The sequence below is a fragment of the Vidua macroura genome, chromosome 19 (assembly GCF_024509145.1).
Source record: "Vidua macroura isolate BioBank_ID:100142 chromosome 19, ASM2450914v1, whole genome shotgun sequence".
Taxonomy (NCBI): domain Eukaryota; kingdom Metazoa; phylum Chordata; class Aves; order Passeriformes; family Viduidae; genus Vidua; species Vidua macroura.
This window is the reverse complement of record NC_071589.1, coordinates 11,160,151-11,179,358: the sequence shown is the minus strand read 5'-3', so window position 1 is coordinate 11,179,358 and position 19,208 is coordinate 11,160,151. Positions and strand designations below refer to the sequence as shown.

At 44.5% G+C, this 19,208-nt stretch overlaps 1 protein-coding gene across 2 annotated transcripts; it reads right to left on the bottom strand.

The window, feature by feature from the left end:
- Positions 1 to 444: 444 nt before the first annotated feature.
- Positions 445 to 17,511, bottom strand: PRKAR1A (protein kinase cAMP-dependent type I regulatory subunit alpha). Of its 2 annotated transcripts, XM_053994615.1 has the most exons (12): positions 17,423 to 17,511; positions 16,434 to 16,497; positions 13,859 to 14,037; positions 8,536 to 8,709; positions 7,823 to 7,914; positions 7,565 to 7,626; positions 7,047 to 7,093; positions 6,353 to 6,511; positions 5,867 to 5,927; positions 5,481 to 5,602; positions 4,808 to 4,889; positions 445 to 3,007 (listed from the first exon to the last, which is right to left on the bottom strand). In XM_053994615.1, the coding sequence occupies exons 3-12, from the start codon at positions 14,033 to 14,035 to the stop codon at positions 2,835 to 2,837; spliced, it is 1,149 nt and encodes a 382-aa protein (XP_053850590.1). In that variant the 5' UTR covers positions 14,036 to 14,037; positions 16,434 to 16,497; positions 17,423 to 17,511; the 3' UTR covers positions 445 to 2,834. The 2 variants fall into 2 exon arrangements, with proteins under 2 accessions (XP_053850590.1, XP_053850591.1); XM_053994616.1 differs by lacking the exon at positions 16,434 to 16,497 and having other exon boundaries at positions 17,423 to 17,504.
- Between the last annotated feature and the right edge of the window lie 1,697 nt (positions 17,512 to 19,208).

The following is a 19,208-nucleotide window of genomic DNA, read 5'->3' as shown; positions in this document are numbered from 1 at the left end:
TGCTTCAGGTCACTCTTCAAATTGTTCTCCTACTTCATCACAGCTGAAAATCCCCCTTTTCCATTTCCCACCACAACTTGCTCATGATTATCCATCACATGCTCGTTAAGGGGTTGCAGAGATGGGAGCAGCCAACTTAGAAAAATTCCTGAGCTCCAAAAATCATGGCTGGGCTGGGAATGAACACCTTGGGAGAGATCAAAGTTGTCAGGAGCCCAAGAGGACACAGGTCCACCTGCAGAGGAATTCCCAGGCTGGCACGTGGAGGCTGAGCTCTCCCCAGGCTCCAGGGGGAAGCCAGGACCTGAGCTCACCCCTCTGGAGTTACACCAAGCTAATCCATTAAGCTGCTTATTTTCTGCTGCCTCATTCATAACACATCCTCTAAAGCCAAAGGAAAACGCGATGTAGGGGCAGGGAATAAAATAAAAGAGGCTGATTGCATTTAAGAATTTAAATCATTTTATTGCTTTATCTGCCATTAGGACAATCTATAACAAAAGGAATATAATATAATATATTAGCACATACAGTAAATCAGACTTATAGAGTCAGGTAACAATACAAAAATGGTCCTCTGGTTGACTATAGCTTCCTAGGGCAATAGACTTCATCAATTTGCTGAAGATAGACTAGCAAAAAATTACTTCTAAAGCCCTGAATGTTAGCTAAGGCAAAACTATGCCAATTGTGGTTTCAAACATATTGAAATTGCACACAAAGGTAAAGCTATAACTGTGTTTAATATTTAACTCAGACTTAGCTGATTTATCTTAAAATCTCGTAGGTAAAACTACAAAAGGGAGTAAACAGCAAGCTAAAAAGATGCAGTAGTGAAATTTGATTAGAAAGCCTTATATAAAAAAAATGTGCATTTTCTTGTGGAGCTCTAACTGGTTTACACAGTTTTTGGTGCTTTAATGTAACAAACACAAAACACATATGAAGAAAAAACCTGCAGAGTCAAAACTTAAGAAAAAAGTTTTACTCAAAAAAAAAAAAAAAGGGAAGAAAAAAAAGAACCAAAAAAAGGTAGCATTTGCTTATTCCTTAAGGACTCTGGCAGAAATCCTCTATTCAACATCTCTTGAATAGAGAACTCAAACCACAAGCATTTCAATCCCCTTCCTGGGATTTCAGTTTCAGAAATACCCTGAAACCTTTTGTAAAGCCTTGATACCTTCAGTATTATTCCGCATGAATTAGCAAACTTTTCCTGATTCTCTCCATGTCTGGGAAAACGTTGGATTTTCATCCACTCCACCTCAGAAAGGAAATAAAACGAGGGCTCCATCATTAAAGTAGTTGCACAACAAATGCCAAACTGCTTGCTGTCACTCCCAAATACAAACCTATGCTACTTGATATAAATTACAGTTTAAAGGAAACCTTAAAAATTGCCTACAATTATTAAACCGTGGAATTCAGTAAAAACTTTTGGGAAGTCTTGATGAGCACAGAGTAATGGAACACAAAGCTGGGAAATACTGAAATACATTTAAGACTCCGCAACAGATTGAACTTGGGGGAAAAAAAAGGATTAAATAAGTATGGTGGAAATTCCATAAGTGAGAAAAGAGAATGCACCTTTTGGCTTTGAACTAGATTTATAGTGAACCATTTTTAAAATGATGAACTGACAGCTCTAAAAACTTAAAACAACTCAGTGTTGCAGGAAAGTTCAAACATTCGGGTTTTTTGCCTCACATTCTCTACCAAGAATAACAGAGCTCTACAGACCAGCAATCTTGTCACCTGCAACTGATACTGGCCAAAACACTCAGCATTTATTTTCCCTGGTAACAAAGGGTCACTTGAACTGATGCTGATTTTTTTTAAAAGTCAACTGAGGATTAACAAAACAATTCACAGGGAAAATCAAATGTTTGCTTTCGACTTCTACACCAATCTAAGCACTCCAACAGTACTAACAGCTGGACAGCTGCACCATTCTTACACCAATCTATGTACTAGAGAGCACAGTCAGGCATTTCATGTAGCATTTGGTTCTGGCCACTTGGAACAGGAAGAGTTTTAAATGGCCAATCTATGGCTGGAGAAAGAACAAGTGAAAGAGATCAGTTGCGGCAAGTCGGCAAATGGATCAACAGCTGAAGTAGTTCAGCAGAACTATTAACCTGGAAAGCTTTTGATTTACACTTGACAAGAACAGAACTAAGCAATCTTAAACCAGCAGACACAGGAACAATTATACTGGTAAATTCCAACTGTGGCTTTCTTAGCAGCTGATGCCTCACGATTGAACCTAGGATTACAGTACCTAGAAAATGAAAACGAAACCCAGAAAACCCCAAGCCCCAAGAAGCTCAATTACAAGGGCAGCTCTCATGTGAAAAGAAATACAGCAGGTGATGACCACAGCCTTTAAATCTGTCCAATAATTTGAGAAACACCTTTAAAAGAACTTTTTTTCCCCTTTGCTGTCACCTCCTCACTCTATGGCAATGGCGTGGTGCCAGGAGGTCTCTCCCCTGCTGAAGCAAGGCTGCCCTGGCCTGAGTTGGACACTGGTGCACAGAGAGAAGCAAACGTCTCCATTGTACTTTTTCTATTAATTTAATGGGACTGAGAGCACAGAAATAATATGCTCTAAATTAATGACAGTGCCATGATAAGCAGTTTATTTTTTTTTCCTTTTTTTTTTCTTTGTTTTTTTTTTTTCCTTTTTTTTTCTTTTTTTTTTCTTTTTCTTTTCTTTTTTTTTTTTTTTTAACCGGACAGGAAGCTGCAAATGCCAGTGGCGATGTGGCTCTGCACAAGGGGAAGAAAGCAGTCTGCATTCATGAAGCATGGCTTGGACAGGGAGGAAAGTTTCAGACAGACAGTGATACAAAACTGTTGTACTGCTGGATGTTCCTCTTGAGGATATCCGAGCAGGGGCCCAGCACACGCTCGAACCGGGGCCGGTCCAGCTTCACACATTTCAAGGGGCCACGAGCCACGACGGTGGCAGCACGAGGACGGTTCATCAGCAGAGCAATCTCACCTGGGACAGCAGAAACAGGCAGCAGAGTTACCAATCAATGGGAAAAAGAAGCAAAGAAATGACCCTTCTTCACCATAAATTGCAGAGAAGGAAATTCAGGCTTTAGCACTGCTCAGAAGAAGTACTTAAATAATTACATTAAAAGCAACTGTGAAGGTAGTTTAAAAAAAAAATCCTACTTGATGATTTTGTTATTAAAAAGCCTGTCCACATTCAAGTCTCTCTGAAAAAAAAGCCTAAAAATTTTTCAATACTTTGTCTCTTTGAGGAAAGGTCATGCTTCAATTTACAGTGTAATTTTCCTAGCCAACAAGTAGTTATTTTTCTAATAGTACTGCTCAATTCTGGTGTTTCTAGGAAACTTGGGACAACAAGAGCATGGTTTTGAAGTAAACAAACAAATAAAACATTCATGCATCAGACAGAAGCCTTTGACCCACTGCTGGCCAGAATCAAAAGTCTGACTTTGTCATGGGGCAGTGGAAAAGGAGCATTTTGAAGTCCCACTGGATCCCATTTCTTAAGTTTTGCACAAACATGCCAAAAGCTTTGTTTCAACTGCTGAACAACATGTTCGGAAATGAAGTTTTCAACAAGCCCCTGTTATCAGCAACAGAAACAACCCCGAACATTCCTACAACAAGCATGGAAGGAACCAGAGCAGCAACTCTGGGGTTTTGTTTGCTTGGTTTTGGACTTGAGTCCTTTCCGTGTTCAGGACTGAAGAGAGAGCTCAGTGCTCCTTTGAGAACACTTTTGCCTGCATTATCAGAAGGGATGTTCAAAAGAAATGAGGAAAACTTTTCCTCTGTAACCAATTAAAACTCCTGAACTCAGCAGCCTCCAAAAGAGAGGCTTGCTAAAGAATAAGGAGGCTCTAAGGGAAAGTCAAACCCCTGAAGGAAAGGTTTGCAGCACCTGAACACAATGACTGTGATAATATTTAGTTTTAGAGTAGGAAACTCAAGAGAACACAGAGGGAAATATTAGAAAATATGAAATGACACAGAATGAAGTCTAGTCCTAGATCCCGAGCCAAGCAGGCCTTTGGGCAGAGCCCATGCTCTCAAGTCCATCCCAATTCAGGCCTTGCAACAGAGGATTTGCTGCTTACATCATCTACAGAGCAGAAAACCTGGACAACCAAAAGGTTTTAGCAAGAGGAAAGAGAGGAACTACCCAAAACATGAGAAAAATATGAGGGGCTTTGAGAGGGAGAGGGCTGTATTTAACCATTAAAGAGCAGGTTCTGACCAGGTTCCTTTCTGACCTGGAGAACAGAAGGCCAAGGAAGAAATTTTCTTATCTTACTGCTGTCTTCAGCTGTGTAATGAGTGACTACAAAGACAAACCCAGGCTGCGCAGGGAGAGACAGAGAGAAAGCTACAGGCTGCAGAACAGGAAATTCTTGTCAGGCATGAAGGAAAAACCTCTGCACAACAAGGCTGGTTAGACAGAGAAAGAAATTGCCCAGAGAGGCAAGTGGGATCTCCATCCCTGGAGACACAGGAAACTCAACTGGACACAGCCTTGGAGAATATGATGTCATTTAAAAATTTAGCTCTGCTCAGGGCAGGGAGGTCAGGCCAAATAATCTTTTACAGTAAAGTAGTGTGGAACAATCACATTCTGTGTGCACACCTGAGCGCCAAGTGACTCTGATACTCACCTGATACTGAGAGCAACCACAGGAGTCCAAAACAGCAATTAAGCAAATCCATCTCATCTCTACCACTGACACAGCACAGACAAAATGGTGACAGCGGTGTCTGTAGCCACAGTTGTCACAACATAACTCACCAAAGTAATCAGAAGGTCCCAGTCTGCCCACTTCAACAAATTCCTCATTTTCTGACCGGCGCTGTAACACTGCAGCTGTGCCCTTCAATAAATGACAGCAGTCAAACAACTGCAATCTCCAGCATCACTCCAAACACTGAATTTCACAAAGAGTCAGCTGCTTTGCAGAAATAACTGTTAGGATGCCTCAGTTAGAAAAACACTTCACAGTCCTTGCACAGTTCACCTAACTGCTGTATAAGAACAACTGCTGCTCTCCTCTCTAAGCATTAAACATCTTGAACATTTACATATCTACAGCAGTGACTTCTTCCTGGTTTTCCTCATAACAGTGAAATATTATATTATATTATGACTAGCAAAAAGCCCAGAAAAAACACAAACCACCAGACAGAACACTAGTAAGTCATTACCAAGGCATTACTATATGGAACAGGTCTCTACTCTCAGAAAGATAAGCTGCTTTCAGTCAGAAACTTGTTCCTTTTTTCCTGGAAGTATCATTTGTGAAAAGAGCAAAACTAAATCCAAGTTACTTCATGTCCAGCAAGATTATGTTTCTTTAGTGATTCTCTGGAAGTACATTCTTATGTTTTGCTCTTCTCCAAGTGCCTGCTTAGGGACACAATAAAAAAAAGTCACATTCTGAGCTTTTAATTTTGAGCTTGCTTACCTCCAAGATAATGAAGAACTCATCTCCTGGCTCTCCCTGGACCACAATCTTCTGCCCATCCTCAAACTGTACCGGTTCCAAGGCATCAGCCACAGTGAGACGCTCCCACTTGTCCAGAGATTCTGCAGAGTTAAAAGTTCATTACTGGGGTGTCTTCTCAAGGCACAAATTACACCTTTTGCTCTGTATTTATACAGAGGTCAGTGTATTTCTGGCTGCATTTGTGCATCAGTGATCAAGACCTGAATTAGGGTTCTTTTGGATTGATGCAGAGAAGCAGTTGTGATGAGTTACCACAACAGCCTGCAATCATCATAATGCTGGGTAACAGCTTCATTACAATGTGGCAATTGATTCCACTCCAGAACAAAAATCTTCTCACTTACCCAATATAGATACTTTACTAAGGAATTTCTCATACATATTTCTCTTTCTCAAAGTATTTCCCTATTAAAAAAAGGAAAGGACACAAAGTAAGTTTTCTTTCTACTCTAAACAAAACTCCAGACACAAACAAATTTAACCAGACACACAGTGTTCTGTCTCACAGACCCCAAACCCACAAGATGAAATGTTTTGAAATTGAGTTCTCTCAGTAATATTCCAGTTGAGCAACATTCCTGAAGTACTCAGCATTTATTGCAGCCTTATTACACTCTCAGCTCAGTTTAATACTGGCACTGTTTTGCTCACTAATGCAAGATTCCCCCTTGCCCTGTGCCTGAGAGATGCACGTTGAGTAATCAGCTTTCTGATTACTGAAGAGACAGACGGATTTGGAGTAAGTAACTCCAGCAAAGGACAGGCAGAAGGACAGATACCCAGCATACATGACCCCCAAATCATAAATCCAGGTTTTGAGGGATACTTGCCATCAGGATCCTTCTGTAGCTGTCCCTGTCAATGCCCCACAACTTGACGTTGGTCTTGGCTTTGACGGTGGCAGCTCGGGGGGTGCCGTAGATGAGGGCGAGCTCTCCAAAGCTCCCACCCTCACCCACACTGGTGGCCCACTCACTGTTCACGTAAACCTGGAAGGCAAAGCATGGTCAGACACCCCTCAACCTCCTGCTGCCCTCTATTCCCTTGGGAGTACAAGGAAATTCTCACATCTGTACTAAGGTTGATCATTTCAGGGTTTTATCAATGCTGCCAACCCCAGCACAATTTGTGTTTTCGTTGCCAAAGGGATTCTCTTCTACATCTCATGCACAGACTCTACACACACAGACTCCTGAGAAACAACATCTCAACAAGGTCTGTGTCATAAAGAGCTATGAATGAGCTGGGCTGGAAAATAAAAGTCTGGTTGTTCTTAAAGCCTGCCCCACACCTCAACTCCACCTTGCATGCCTAAAACATCTGTACTGTGTCCAAATCCTTCATTTTCAAACTCAGTCTGTGCAACCAGACTGAGCTGTTAAGGGACAAAACAAACTCCTATAAATAAGAACTTAAAATGAGAAAAGTTGCTAAAGGCAGGGTCTGTAGAAGAGGCCCACAACTATCAGAGTATTCTTCTTCTAGGAATGAACATATCATTAATAAACTACCAGGAATGCTTACATCCATTTCTCCTTGATCAACAACATAGAAGTTATCACCTTCATCACCTAAAGAAGAGAAAAAAAATTGAATATACACTAAACTGAATATACTAAGAAAGAACTGGCATCTCTGCCAACTTTGATGTTTAGACTCCAACAAGGTTGACAAATTTTTGCAGTTTGCAGGGTGAAACATCACATTTGGCTGATTTCACACTCCTCTCAATCCCATGAAAGGGGACGTCTACTGGTACCCAGGAGATCAGCAGCAATTCCAGAATTCCTGGAAAGGCCAACTAGATCCATAAATTAACACAACATTTCTACAGAGTCATCAAAGGACAATATTCCCAACAGATAATCTCTTCAAGGAATCCTCATCCTCCTCCAGTGGCTCCAACTCCTCATTTCAGTATGAAGTGCTTCAGGCAACACAACAAGAAATTGTGTGGCTGCAGTGAGCCTGCTTTTATATTAAAAAATAAACACAAGCTCCCCATCCCCAAATGACTCCCCTGAGCAAACAGTGTCACTTGCCTTGCTGGATGACAGTCTCTCCTGCGATGTAAGTGACGGGGAACATCGCATCAAAGATGTCACTGAAGGAGAGGATGCCAAAATCAGACAAAAACCTGCACAACTCCACACATCTGTACCCCCAACCCATCAACACTGCTCCTGGAGCTCTGTGTGCTTCCACTGACCACTGCAGAGTCACTGCAGATTTGTGACACATTTAGCTCTTCTGAACTCTGCCCTTCCACAAACCTTAACCCCACAAAGATTTCCTCCTACCTTCTCTCATTATCATCAAGATGGGTAAACAGCACATTCTTCTCAATTGCTTTTGCCAAAGCAGCCATGGTTTTATAATCTTTTGGAATAACCTAAGAGAGAATCAGAGAAAGCAAATGGTTAATTTTTCTCCTGAAAAATTTCTGCATTTCCCGTGGTAAATAAACAACTTAAATTACTACAAAACACTGGCTGAGTTTTTCCATTTTCTTTCAAGCACTATAAATACAACCCCAAATATAGTAAATGTTTACAGACAGTTTGAACACAAGGAAAATATAATCTTGTATTATTTTATGCAACTGAAAAGCATAATTCCATGCTCAGTTTGTAAGTTTTTTTGCAGGAGGACAAATATCTGTTCAACCTGTGTTTTCCTGGGAACAGCAGCAAGCCTGCTCTGTCATTAGGCCAAATGTTGTTACAGCTGCCAAATAACTGGAAGCACATTATATATATCTAAATATATGCACATCTAAATATACATGACTTCAAAGGGAACAGGTCTAAGTAATGCATGAATGGTTTAATTGCATGATAGGTTATTCTGTCCTCCAGTTAATCAGACACACACGGGTCTGCTTTTTACAGCAATTAGGACATAACAGGCTCCAGGAGCTTGGTGTTATTTATCCACCTGGATAGAAGGTGGGTTCAGATAAAACTCTTGGATTGTGGGTGTAATTTTGAGCAAGGTTTAGGAGTCAGAGCACCTTTCTAACATAAGAGGCAGCATCCTCTTCTGTGTAGACTTCTGCACTGATGGCCCCACGTCGTGATCGGTATTTTACCACAGGGTTGAGGGGGGGAGGAGGGGAGATCTCATCCTCCCGGGAGTCGGAGCGAGAACCAGACTTCAGCTGATTCAACAACTGCTTTGTTTCCTCCTAAACAGGAAGGAAGACATGTTTGTGTCACATAATCCAAAGGGAAAGACAAAAAAAAAAAAAAAGCAGTGATGTATCATGTTCCAGCCCAGCCTGCCAACACCAGGGAGCTTCCTGTGGACCATTATTCCCACATTAAGGCAAACAGGAGACTGCAGCATCCGAGATCAAAGGCCTTTCAAGACACGTGGTAGATGTGCCTTTCATTCCTACCAGTCACATCACAATGGTGTTTATTTTACTGAGTGATTCTTCATTTATTAAACTTCTGGTGTGAACAAGTTGATTCTGGTTTCTGCCAGTGTATTCAACAGGTGATGAGGACATTCCTCAAATGCTAAAGGCACTTCCCCAGCTGCAAACCCCCAGTCCCTCCCCTCAGCTGCGAGGTGTTAAAGCCTTTTTGGAGTTGAAAGACAGAGAAGCAATTCCTCAGAAATCCATGCTACATGAGAAGCTTTTGAAAGAGGTTGAGTCATGGACCAACTTGATACTCGTTAACCAACATTTATTTTGGGAGAAAGAAACATGAACACTGCTTTCAAAAGAGCTGGAGGAAGGATGCTGGAGGCCGAAGTGGGATTTTTTATGCAAATCACATGCAAACCTTGCACAAGCTTACTTGTTTTCCTTATTTCCTTCAGTTACTTATTGTGTTGTAGTGATACTGTAGAAGAACAGGGTACTGACAATAACACAAATTCTAATTAACTTGACACACAGAAATTTGATTCTTCGAAAGATTCACCTCAATCAACTAAAATCAGATTAAAAACAAAGCAGCCGACCCTGGAGTCAGAGCACTGACATCATAACAGCTCAAATGACTTTCCCAGCGTTAGGAAACAGGGGTTTGGGACATTCTGTGAAAGAACAAAGACTCATCTGTTCTCCCAGAGCTCCAGCCCTTGTAAAAGCTGGGTTTGTCCCAGTGTCCTTGATCCCAGCTGGGCAGAGGCTCTGGATAACAACACCAGCCTGAGGGAAGGGCCATGGGATACCCATTCCTGGGAGTTTCCACTGCCCCTCTCCCAGAGCCAAGGAGCTCCACGGCCTCACGTTTCACTTCCTGCTCTTTGCCCATTGATAAAATAGTGCCACATATCCCAACCATGGGAGCAAAATGTATTTAAAACTCATTTCTGTCCTCTGATCTTAGAGGTACAAGTCTCAACAGAGATGAAATTAAATATAGCCTGAGCAGTAATAAGTGTTTGGTGTAAACTGCCTCACCATCAACCACAGAACATGTTTGTTCAAATACAAAATACTTAAGCCGTTAAAAAAAGACATTTTTTAAATAAGTGAACACCAGCTGCTGGGTTTTTTTCCAGTATCACATAAAATATCAAATATTATGATCAGAGATTGAAGCACTTCGACAGCATTTAGTGAGGGAGTTGTTATCAAAACACTCTTCAAGAGACTCCTCAGGGCAATGTCCCACTCAGGGAGAAGGAAACTGCACTAACACAAAAAATTATAACTGGTAACTTCTGTCTGACCCAAAATTTAATACTAATACTTTTTTTTTTTTAGAATAGTAAGTAGGGGATGGACACAGAAACAAGTTACAGGTGGGTAAAATAATGTATTAATTTAAAATACACCAGTTATTCTAAATAGCCCATACACACTCACCAAGAAGATTCACCCTGAGACAAAACAGAACCATAGAAAGAGAATAGAACCCTAGAATGAGGTTAAAAAGACCTCCAAGATCATAAACTCCAAACATCACTACATCAACTAAACTATTCATCTCCAGATATTCATATTACACACTGCCAGCCAACCCTGTGCCACGACATCCTATTATCTCAGTTTTCATCTTTGTAAGAGACACCTTTTACAATTTCTGACACTAATCCCCATTTATTAAACCAACAGATCAGAGAAAAATTACAGTAGGACCTAAAGAAATGGTGGCAGTTGTTATTCCCAGATACCTTTGCTTTTAGCCAGCATTTATGAGGAAAATGTGTTTGTTCAAGTCTAGAGGCTCCTCACATTAAACAAATCACGGATAAAGACACTCAGTTTGTTCTGTACTCATCAGTATAAACGTTCCCAGGATTTGAGAAATATTGAGGAATAATCTATTCATTACATCCAAGTGTTGATCTGGTCTTTCAGCTGGTGAAGCAGTTCAGTTTTCAGTGTCAGTCACAAACTGCAAGCCTCATTTCTCCTGACCAATAACAAATGTTTTTTAAGTCCCTTTCAATTATTCCCAGTAATACTGAAGTGATGACACTTCACATACTCAGATTTAAGTCTATCAGCTACTGAAGAAGACCTTCACAATTTCAGATTATGATGTACAATGTAAAACCTGCTAATTGCCATTGCACCAGACAAGTCTCAACTTCCTCTGGTTAATTTAGTATTTTATTTATATTAGATTTTAAAAACCCCAAAATTTCAGAAGCTATAAAACCATCTTTCAAAAAGCTCTGACATAAATTCATAACTGCAAGTATATCCTCCTAAACTAGCTTGTTTTGCAAAAGAAACACTTAGGAAAATGGGAAAATATTCAGATATTCAGGTATCTGAGCAGGGCAGGTGGTGGGGAACAGGGACAGTGACTACATGTCCATCACACTTCCTAATTCCAGCTTTCTCTAAAGCCTGATGTGCACATAACTGCATCACACACAGTATTTCAAGCATGCACTTATTCCAGAGGACAGCCATGTCCAACAGCCAGGATTCACCTGGCAGGCTGCAATAATGATCTCTACATTAAATTTCCACAGCTCAAGCTGCATGACACAGCCCAGCCCAGCACTGGAGAGCTGTTACAGCTTTTAGCAGGTATTGGTATTGCCACACATGTTTGCACAGCAAAGAGAACAGAGGCCTTAGCACACCACAAACAGATAAATAAAACCATTTATACAATCAATGAGTAGTAATTAGATTCATCTAACAGCTTTCATAACCCAGAAGAGGACATTTGAATTTCTATAGTAGCTGTAACCATCTCAGAGGCAGCAATTTTAATGTTTCTGAACAGAAACTCTAAAGCATGTTTAAATTTTTTCAACATATTTTAATAACATGACAGTGAATCAGCTCTGTTTGTGTGCAGTGGAAGAGATGGCTTGTCAAGAGGATGAGAGAGAAAATAGCAAGCTCACTTCAGTTTTCAATGGTGTTCCTTCAAAAATCAATCTTATTTAAAAAAAACCTCAGGTTGAGATACAGTCAGAGAGAGGAAAATTCAGAAAGCACATTGAAAAGTTGCTCTGCTTTATTACAGGTATAAAAGACATGATTCTGGGAGGTGAAGCAGAGTGAGTTTCAGGCATTTTTGCTGTAGCAGAGCTGAGGACTGGGTAGGAGTTGGTCAATATTGTTACTGAGCATTTGTGCTCTCCAGACAGGGATGTCAGCAGTTTCCTGCCCAGCACAGGATGTTCACTGCTCTGTTACCTGAGAGCTGGGGAGGTACCACAGTGCCTGGCTAAACTCAGCCCAGCTGAGTGGGGAAACCACCCAGAGGAAGCTACAGCAAGTTTTAAATCCTAGGAGGCAACAAAAAAATGCTCCAGTTTCACTTGTAGCTGCAGCTGCACTAGAGGGCACTTGGAAACCATGAGAAAAGACCCTGACCAAAATTGTGAGAGCAATTTAAAGGGAAAAAACATTACCTAACCAGTTTTATTTTCAGCTTCAGTCTAGGCTGACCGAGTACACAGAGAGCTAATGTGCACCAGAATAAAATCATCAACTTATTCAATTCCAACATTCATGTCATTAAATTCAGAGCTGGACTTGTTATCTTGCAAAAACACAAATCAAGTTCCTAAATACTGCATGTTGACCATAAATCCACTGCACAGAAGCACCCAAATAATCCCATTTTACATCCCCACATATGGATTGGTTTAGGATTTATTCTAAGCACTGTAATGTGGTTTACTTGGTAAAATTTTGTCTGTAGATACCTGTGGACATGTTTCAAAATTCCCAACCTAGCAGTACTTAAGAAACCAAGGAGGGGAAGGAGTCATTGCAATAGGCAGGGAATAGGAATTTTTAAGAACCCCATTATTCACTGGTTTGCTGCTGATACACAAAACCAAAAAAAAAAAAAAAAACAAAAAAGTTAGAGCTCTTCATTTCATAAGCAAAATGTTCCCTAAATAAATTATGAGTTATAGCAGGTAGTCTGCACCCCTTGGTCATTTTCTAGTATTTATCCTGAACACTTCCATTAAAATAGAATTTCCACAAGACGTATTTATGATCTCCAATGTTAATTTCCTTCTTCTTTATATCAGCAATTAGTAACTCACTAGAACAAAAAAAAAAAAAAAAAAAAAGTCTAACTGCCCTATACAAGTACTGAGAGCATCACCTGCAAACAAGTGCTGCACAAGGTCACAGCTGCATTATTTACTAATTCCATGTTCTGAGCACAGTTGCATCCAACCTTTCCTCTGCACAAGCCTTTAATCTTCCCATTTGCACTGCAGCTCCTTTTCCTACCTGCTTAGATTTCAATATATAAAATTAACAGGTCAGAAGAGTGTAAAATCACTATTTCAACTCGGAATGCTTTCCATTCCCAGGATCTCAGAATGCTTCCAACAACAACAAAAACACCAAAGGGACCTCAGGACAAACTCAAGAGGGACAGCAACACTGAACTCCCAAGAGAAGGCAGAAACAGGCTTGCTCTTCCAGAGATCTGCAATGCAAATACTTCCATTTGTCTTCATCTAGGTCTGGATAATACCACTGGCACCACTTCTGTGCTCTAGCCACATTACTGGAAATCAATATAAGAATCCAAATGCCCTCAGCAGCATCCAGCAAGGTCAATCTCCAGAGTTCTCCAGCTCCAGACACACCCATGAATGCTGTGTACCAGCTTCCATGAGTAAGCACTGGGCTGGGATCACACCTGTATCCCAGCTGGTTAAGTCCCCTTGTTTCCTTATGTTCTGTCCTACAGGCTTTGGTATGACAGGGGTGCACAAACTACTGGAAAACAGGATCTGTTTTCCAAAAGCACCACTTCCAATTTCAAACAGTCAACACAGGTGGTCAAATCTGCAGCTCAGCCCCTAAATGACAAAGATACATTTAAATATAAGTTGTTCCAACCCCCTTCCCTCCCATTCTGTGTTTTTACCTTCTCCAATCTCTCAAAGTACTCTCTGATGAATCCCATGGGTCTTTCAGGTCTCGCTGTGCATAACTGCACAATGCAATCCTTCAGCAGCTGCTGGATGTTGTGTTTTTGGATGTAAAGTTCACATTCCCGAAGGCTCCGCTCCTCCTCGCTGCTGCTGCTGCTGGAAGCTGCCATGGCTGAAAGGAACAGGAGAAGGTTAAATAATAAATAACTACTGGAAACAAAGATGCTGCTGCCTAAAACGAAGTTATGCTGCATTATCTTACTGATACCACAGCAAAAAAATACCTTTTACCAGAGCAGTAACTAAGCTAAGGAAAATGCTGGGAACTTATTTAGCACCTGGAAAGAAATCAGAACACAAAACTCTGGGGGCTCTACAGCCACCGGCAGAAAAGGAAAAGCTGAGAAAGTTTCAACAACTCAAGCCCTGTGAGTGCTCCAAGTCAGGGAAGATCCCACCTGAACTTCCTGCTGCTTGAACAGAGGATTTTGTAGGACTGGAGGCTCCTGTCAGGAGCTGCGTGGTCTGTGTGGGGCCATGGGGATGGACAGTGGCCAGGAGAGAGGTGGGTGGAAGCTGGAAATGTGAGAGGCCAAGCATGACCGGTATTCGGAAGTGAAACATGCTCAGGTTGAAGCCAAAGCCAAAATGTCAAGGCAGAGTTTGCTAACGGAAGTTATGGATTACAGGCATCGCTCCTAAAAAGCTCCTGTGTAATTTAAACCTGCTCATACCTCATCACTTATTTCATGGGTGCACTGCAATCCCAAAAATACCTCTCCAACTGTAAATAATGAAGAGTACAGCTTTAAACATCTATTATGATGCCAGGTTTTCTAAACACTTCAGCTTTGACACTTTCAAAAATGTTCTTAAGCAGATTTTTCTCCCCTTTCCAGTTTGTTTCCACTTCCAGATGTTGGTAGCATGGGGTACAGGAGGGTTCTGTGAGAAGCTGCTGGCTGCTTCCTCCATGTCCAACAGAGCCAATGCCAGACAGCTCCAACATGAAACTGCCCCTGGCCGAGGCCGGGCCTGTCAGTGACAGTGGCAGAGCCTTTGGGACAATGTATTTAAGGAGAGAGGAGAAATGGCTGCTTCAGCCAGACAGAGGAGTGGCAATAAATGGGAAAAACAGCCCTGCAGCCACCAGGATCAGTGCAGGAGGTGCTCCAGGCCCTGGAGCATGGATTCCCTGGCAGCCTGTGATACAGACCATGGTGAGGCAGCTGTGCCCTGCAGCCCAGGGAGGTCCATGGGGAGCAGAGATCCACCCACAGCCCCTGGAGATCCACGGGGGAACAGAGATCCACTCACAGCCCCTGGAGATCCACGGGGGAACAGAGATCCACTCACAGCCCCTGGAGATCCATGGGGAAGCAGAGATCCACTCACAGCCCCTGGAGATCCATGGGGAAGCAGAGATCCATCTGCAGCCCCTGGAGATCCACAGGGGAGCAGAGATCCACAGGGGAGAAGAGATCCATCTGTAGCCCCTGGAGATCCATGGGGGAGCAGAGATCCACCCACAGCCCCTGGAGATCCACGGGGGAGCAGAGATCCACTCACAGCCCCTGGAGATCCACAGGGGAACAGAGATCCATCTGCAGCCCCTGGAGATCCAAAGAGGAGCAGAGATCCACCCACAGCCCCTGGAGATCCATGGAGGAGCAGAGATCCACTCACAGCCCCTGGAGATCCAAAGAGGAGCAGAGATCCACTCACAGCCCCTGGAGATCCATGGGGGAGCAGAGATCCACTCACAGCCCCTGGAGATCCACAGGGGAGCAGAGATCCACTCACAGCCCCTGGAGATCCATGGGGGAGCAGAGACCCACCTACACCCCATGGAGGACCCCACACTGGAGCAGGGGAATGCACAGAGTGTGACCCCACAGGAATCCTGTGCTGGCTGGGGTGGTTTTCTGGCAGCAGCTGTGACCATGGAAGGGAAACCAGGCTGGAGAGCAGCCTGCAGGAAGGACTCACGTTGGAGAAGTCCATGGAGAACTGTCTCCCATGGGGAAGGTGTGAGGAGTCTTCCCCTGAGCAGGATGGAGCAGCAGAGACAACATGTAAGGAACTGACTGCAATCCCCATCCTCTGAGGTGAGGGGAGGCAGAGAACATCAGGAGTAAAGTTAAAGCTGGAAAGAAGGGAGAGGGCCAGGAAGATGTTTGTAAGATTTGGCTTTATTTCTCGTTATCCTACTCCAATTTAATTAGTTTAATTTTTTACCAATTTCCCCGAGTGAAGTCTGTTTTGCCCATGATGGCAAGTGGTGAGTGATCTCTCCCTTATCTCAGTCCAGGAGCCTTTCCTTATATTTTCCTTCTGTTGTTGAGTTGAAGAGGGCAGTGATGGAGTTTTGGTGGGTGCTTAGCATCTAGCCTGGCTCAGCCCACCACAAGGTTATTAAACCATTTTAAAATATATTTTTTACATGTACCATGTATATAAACACACATTCCACATCATTTTTTTCATAAGAAACTTAACACTGTGAAAGTTAAAGAAACAGGAAAGAATTTCTCAGGGCATTTTTGGATGAAATATAAAGAAAGTTACCTGGTACAGGGAGTGTGGCAACAGCTTATTTATGTGCAGTAAGATATGTTGATCCCAGGATCAGCTTTTGAAAGGGAAAAAACGGATTCAGTCAAAAGAACGTTGAGAAATTACAAGTCACTGAAGTCACATCATGGGTTTTATCCTGCTGAGGCAGCAGCAGGAAAACCCAGGGCACAGAGAGAGGCAACACAACAACGTGCCCCTCCGAATTCTGCTGCTGGAGATTACGGAAGGCTCCGAGTTAACATGGAATTACCAACACTTCACGCAGGTGTCGTGACTGTCACGCTTAATCCCTGCTCAAGGACACGCACACATACACACACGTGTACTGCGCGTTGCATAAACACAAAGCGTGGCCTTCCCACGGGCTGAGAAAGCGCCGAGAAGTTCTGCAGTTACTGCTTTTGTTTGGTCAGCGCTAATTAACCGACCCCGGGGCTCCGTGAGCGGCCGCGGGCCACGCGAGAAGGGCAAGAGCGGTGCGGGAAATGCGGCATCACGGGCAAAATGAAAACTCCGCTATTTATTTCTACAAGCCTTTTTTTTTTTTTTTTCTGCACGCTCCCAAAGCTTCCCCGAGCTCCCCAAGGCGGGGCTGCCCCGCCCAGCCCAGCCCAGCCCGCCCCTCACGCAGCGCGGGGCTGCGGCCGCTTCAGACCCGGGGCCACCGGGGAGGCACCGACCCGGTACCCCCGGGGCGGGGACACGGAGCCGCGGGGCCACAACCGGCCCAAAGGCCCGGAAGCGCCGCCGGGCCCGGCCCCACAGCCCGCGGGGGCCCCTCGGACACCGGCCCGAGAAGGCGCCGCTGCCCTCACAGCAACCCCGGAGCCGCGGCCCCGGCTCCGCTCCCTCAGCCGGGCCGGGCCGGCCCCGCCCCAAGGCCGCAGCCTCCCGCTCCGCGCCCGTCCCGCCCGGTTCTTGTCGCCCCCGGCCCCGCCGCCGCCCCGGGGCCGCCCGGCCGCTGCCCCCGCCCCGCTCACCTGCGGCGGCTCCGCCGGGACCCCCCGCCCGTCCCGGCCCGGCCGCGGCCTCGCTGCAGCGGCGGCACCGGAAACCGACCGGCCGGACGGGCCCCGCCCGCCGTGACGTCAATGCGCCTCACTCTCGCCCGGGCCCGTCGCCGCGGTAACCTTAAAGGGGCAACGGTGGGCGCGGCGCGGGCACAGGCCGGGGAGCGGCGCGGGAGGACCTTGCGGCTTTAAGGCGCGCGGGGCTGGCGGGAATGGGGTGGGGTGAGGGGTCCGCTGAGGGGCGCGGGATACCCTGAGGGGAGAGGGAATGGCGAGAGGAGTGGGGAACCCTGAGGGGAGAGGGAATGGCGAGAGGAGCGGGGAACCCTGAGGGGAGAGGGAATGGCGAGAGGAGCGGGGAACCCTGAGGGGAGAGGGAATGGCGAGAGGAGCGGGGAACCCTGAGGGGAGAGAGAATGGCGAGAGGAGCGGGGAACCCTGAGGGGAGCGGGAATGGCGAGAGGAGCGGGGAACCCTGAGGGGAGAGGGAATGGCGAGAGGAGCGGGGAACCCTGAGGGGAGAGGGAATGGCGAGAGGAGCGGGGAACCCTGAGGGGAGAGGGAATGGCGAGAGGAGCGGGGAACCCTGAGGGGAGAGAGAATGGCGAGAGGAGCGGGGAACCCTGAGGGGAGAGGGAATGGCGAGAGGAGCGGGGAACCCTGAGGGGAGAGGGAATGGCGAGAGGAGTGGGGAACCCTGAGGGGAGAGGGAATGGCGAGAGGAGTGGGATACCCTGAGGGGAGAGGGAATGGCGAGAGGAGCGGGGAACCCTGAGGGGAGCGGGAATGGTGAGAGGAGCGGGAAACCCTGAGGGCAGTGGGATCCGCCGGGGCATCAACTCCACCCCGACTGGGTCGCGACAATCCCCGGCCTGGAAAGGACAGAAAAGATCAGAGATTGTTATAGGTGGAGGGAAATGAACGATATTCAAGTTTGGCAAAGATTTCACTATTATCAATGTAAATCCGTGTGGGAATTATTTCATGTGTCTTTATAGTTGAGATGAGCCCTTTGATTCCATTCACTTTTTCTATTCCAAGCTGTAAGAAATAATTTAAAGGATTTTTATATCCAGACTGTGCTGGCACAGGCAGAGCCCATCTTTGGGCTTGGGAAGGAGAAATGATCCCTAAAAATGCGCCCTGAACTGTGCATTTGCTGATCTTGCAACACAGAACATAACTCAGCTTTTTACTCTCATGTTACATCATTTCAGCCAGCACTCTCTCGTGCTTAACCCATATGGGAGAATCACATAAGGTACAGTGAAAATTACTCATTAGCAACAGTTTAATGTATATTTTGATATAAGAAGATAGTGGTGTTTGGCAGTGACACACACAAGCCATCATGAACTGCCTGCTGAGGGGTTTCTTGTTTTATTAGCTCTTATATTAAAGAAATAAAGGGTAATAACTTGGGTGTAGATCTTGGACCTGCAATTCCCACAGACCCAGTCCAGCCACTGAGCTCGCATTCCCCAAATCTTTGATAACTTCTGTCTGATCCGGGTTAATTAGAAGCCAGGGTCCAGGATTTTCTGACATTCAGCTCAAAGCTGGTACTTTTACAAGAAATATTAAATAAGAGTAATTAATATTCGTGAAACACTGTCAGAGTACGGTGTCAAAATACCAAATTACTTGCTCACCTGGTTATAGAACAGTTCCTTCTGTAGCTCAAAACTACTGGAAGTTTCTGAACACCACAAAAAGCAATCTGCATTCCCACCTACACCTTTCTTTCTCAGTTTTT

Coding starts and splice junctions, on each gene's coding strand:
- PRKAR1A (XM_053994615.1), bottom strand. CDS start 14,035: ATGGCAGCTTCCAGCAGCAGCAGCAGCGAGGAGGAGCGGAGCCTTCGG. Junction 7,915..8,535: donor CTGCCTCTTATGTTAGAAAG/GTGCTCTGACTC, acceptor ATTCTCTCTTAG/GTTATTCCAAAAGATTATAA. Junction 5,603..5,866: donor TAGTAAAGTATCTATATTGG/GTAAGTGAGAAG, acceptor TTAACTCTGCAG/AATCTCTGGACAAGTGGGAG.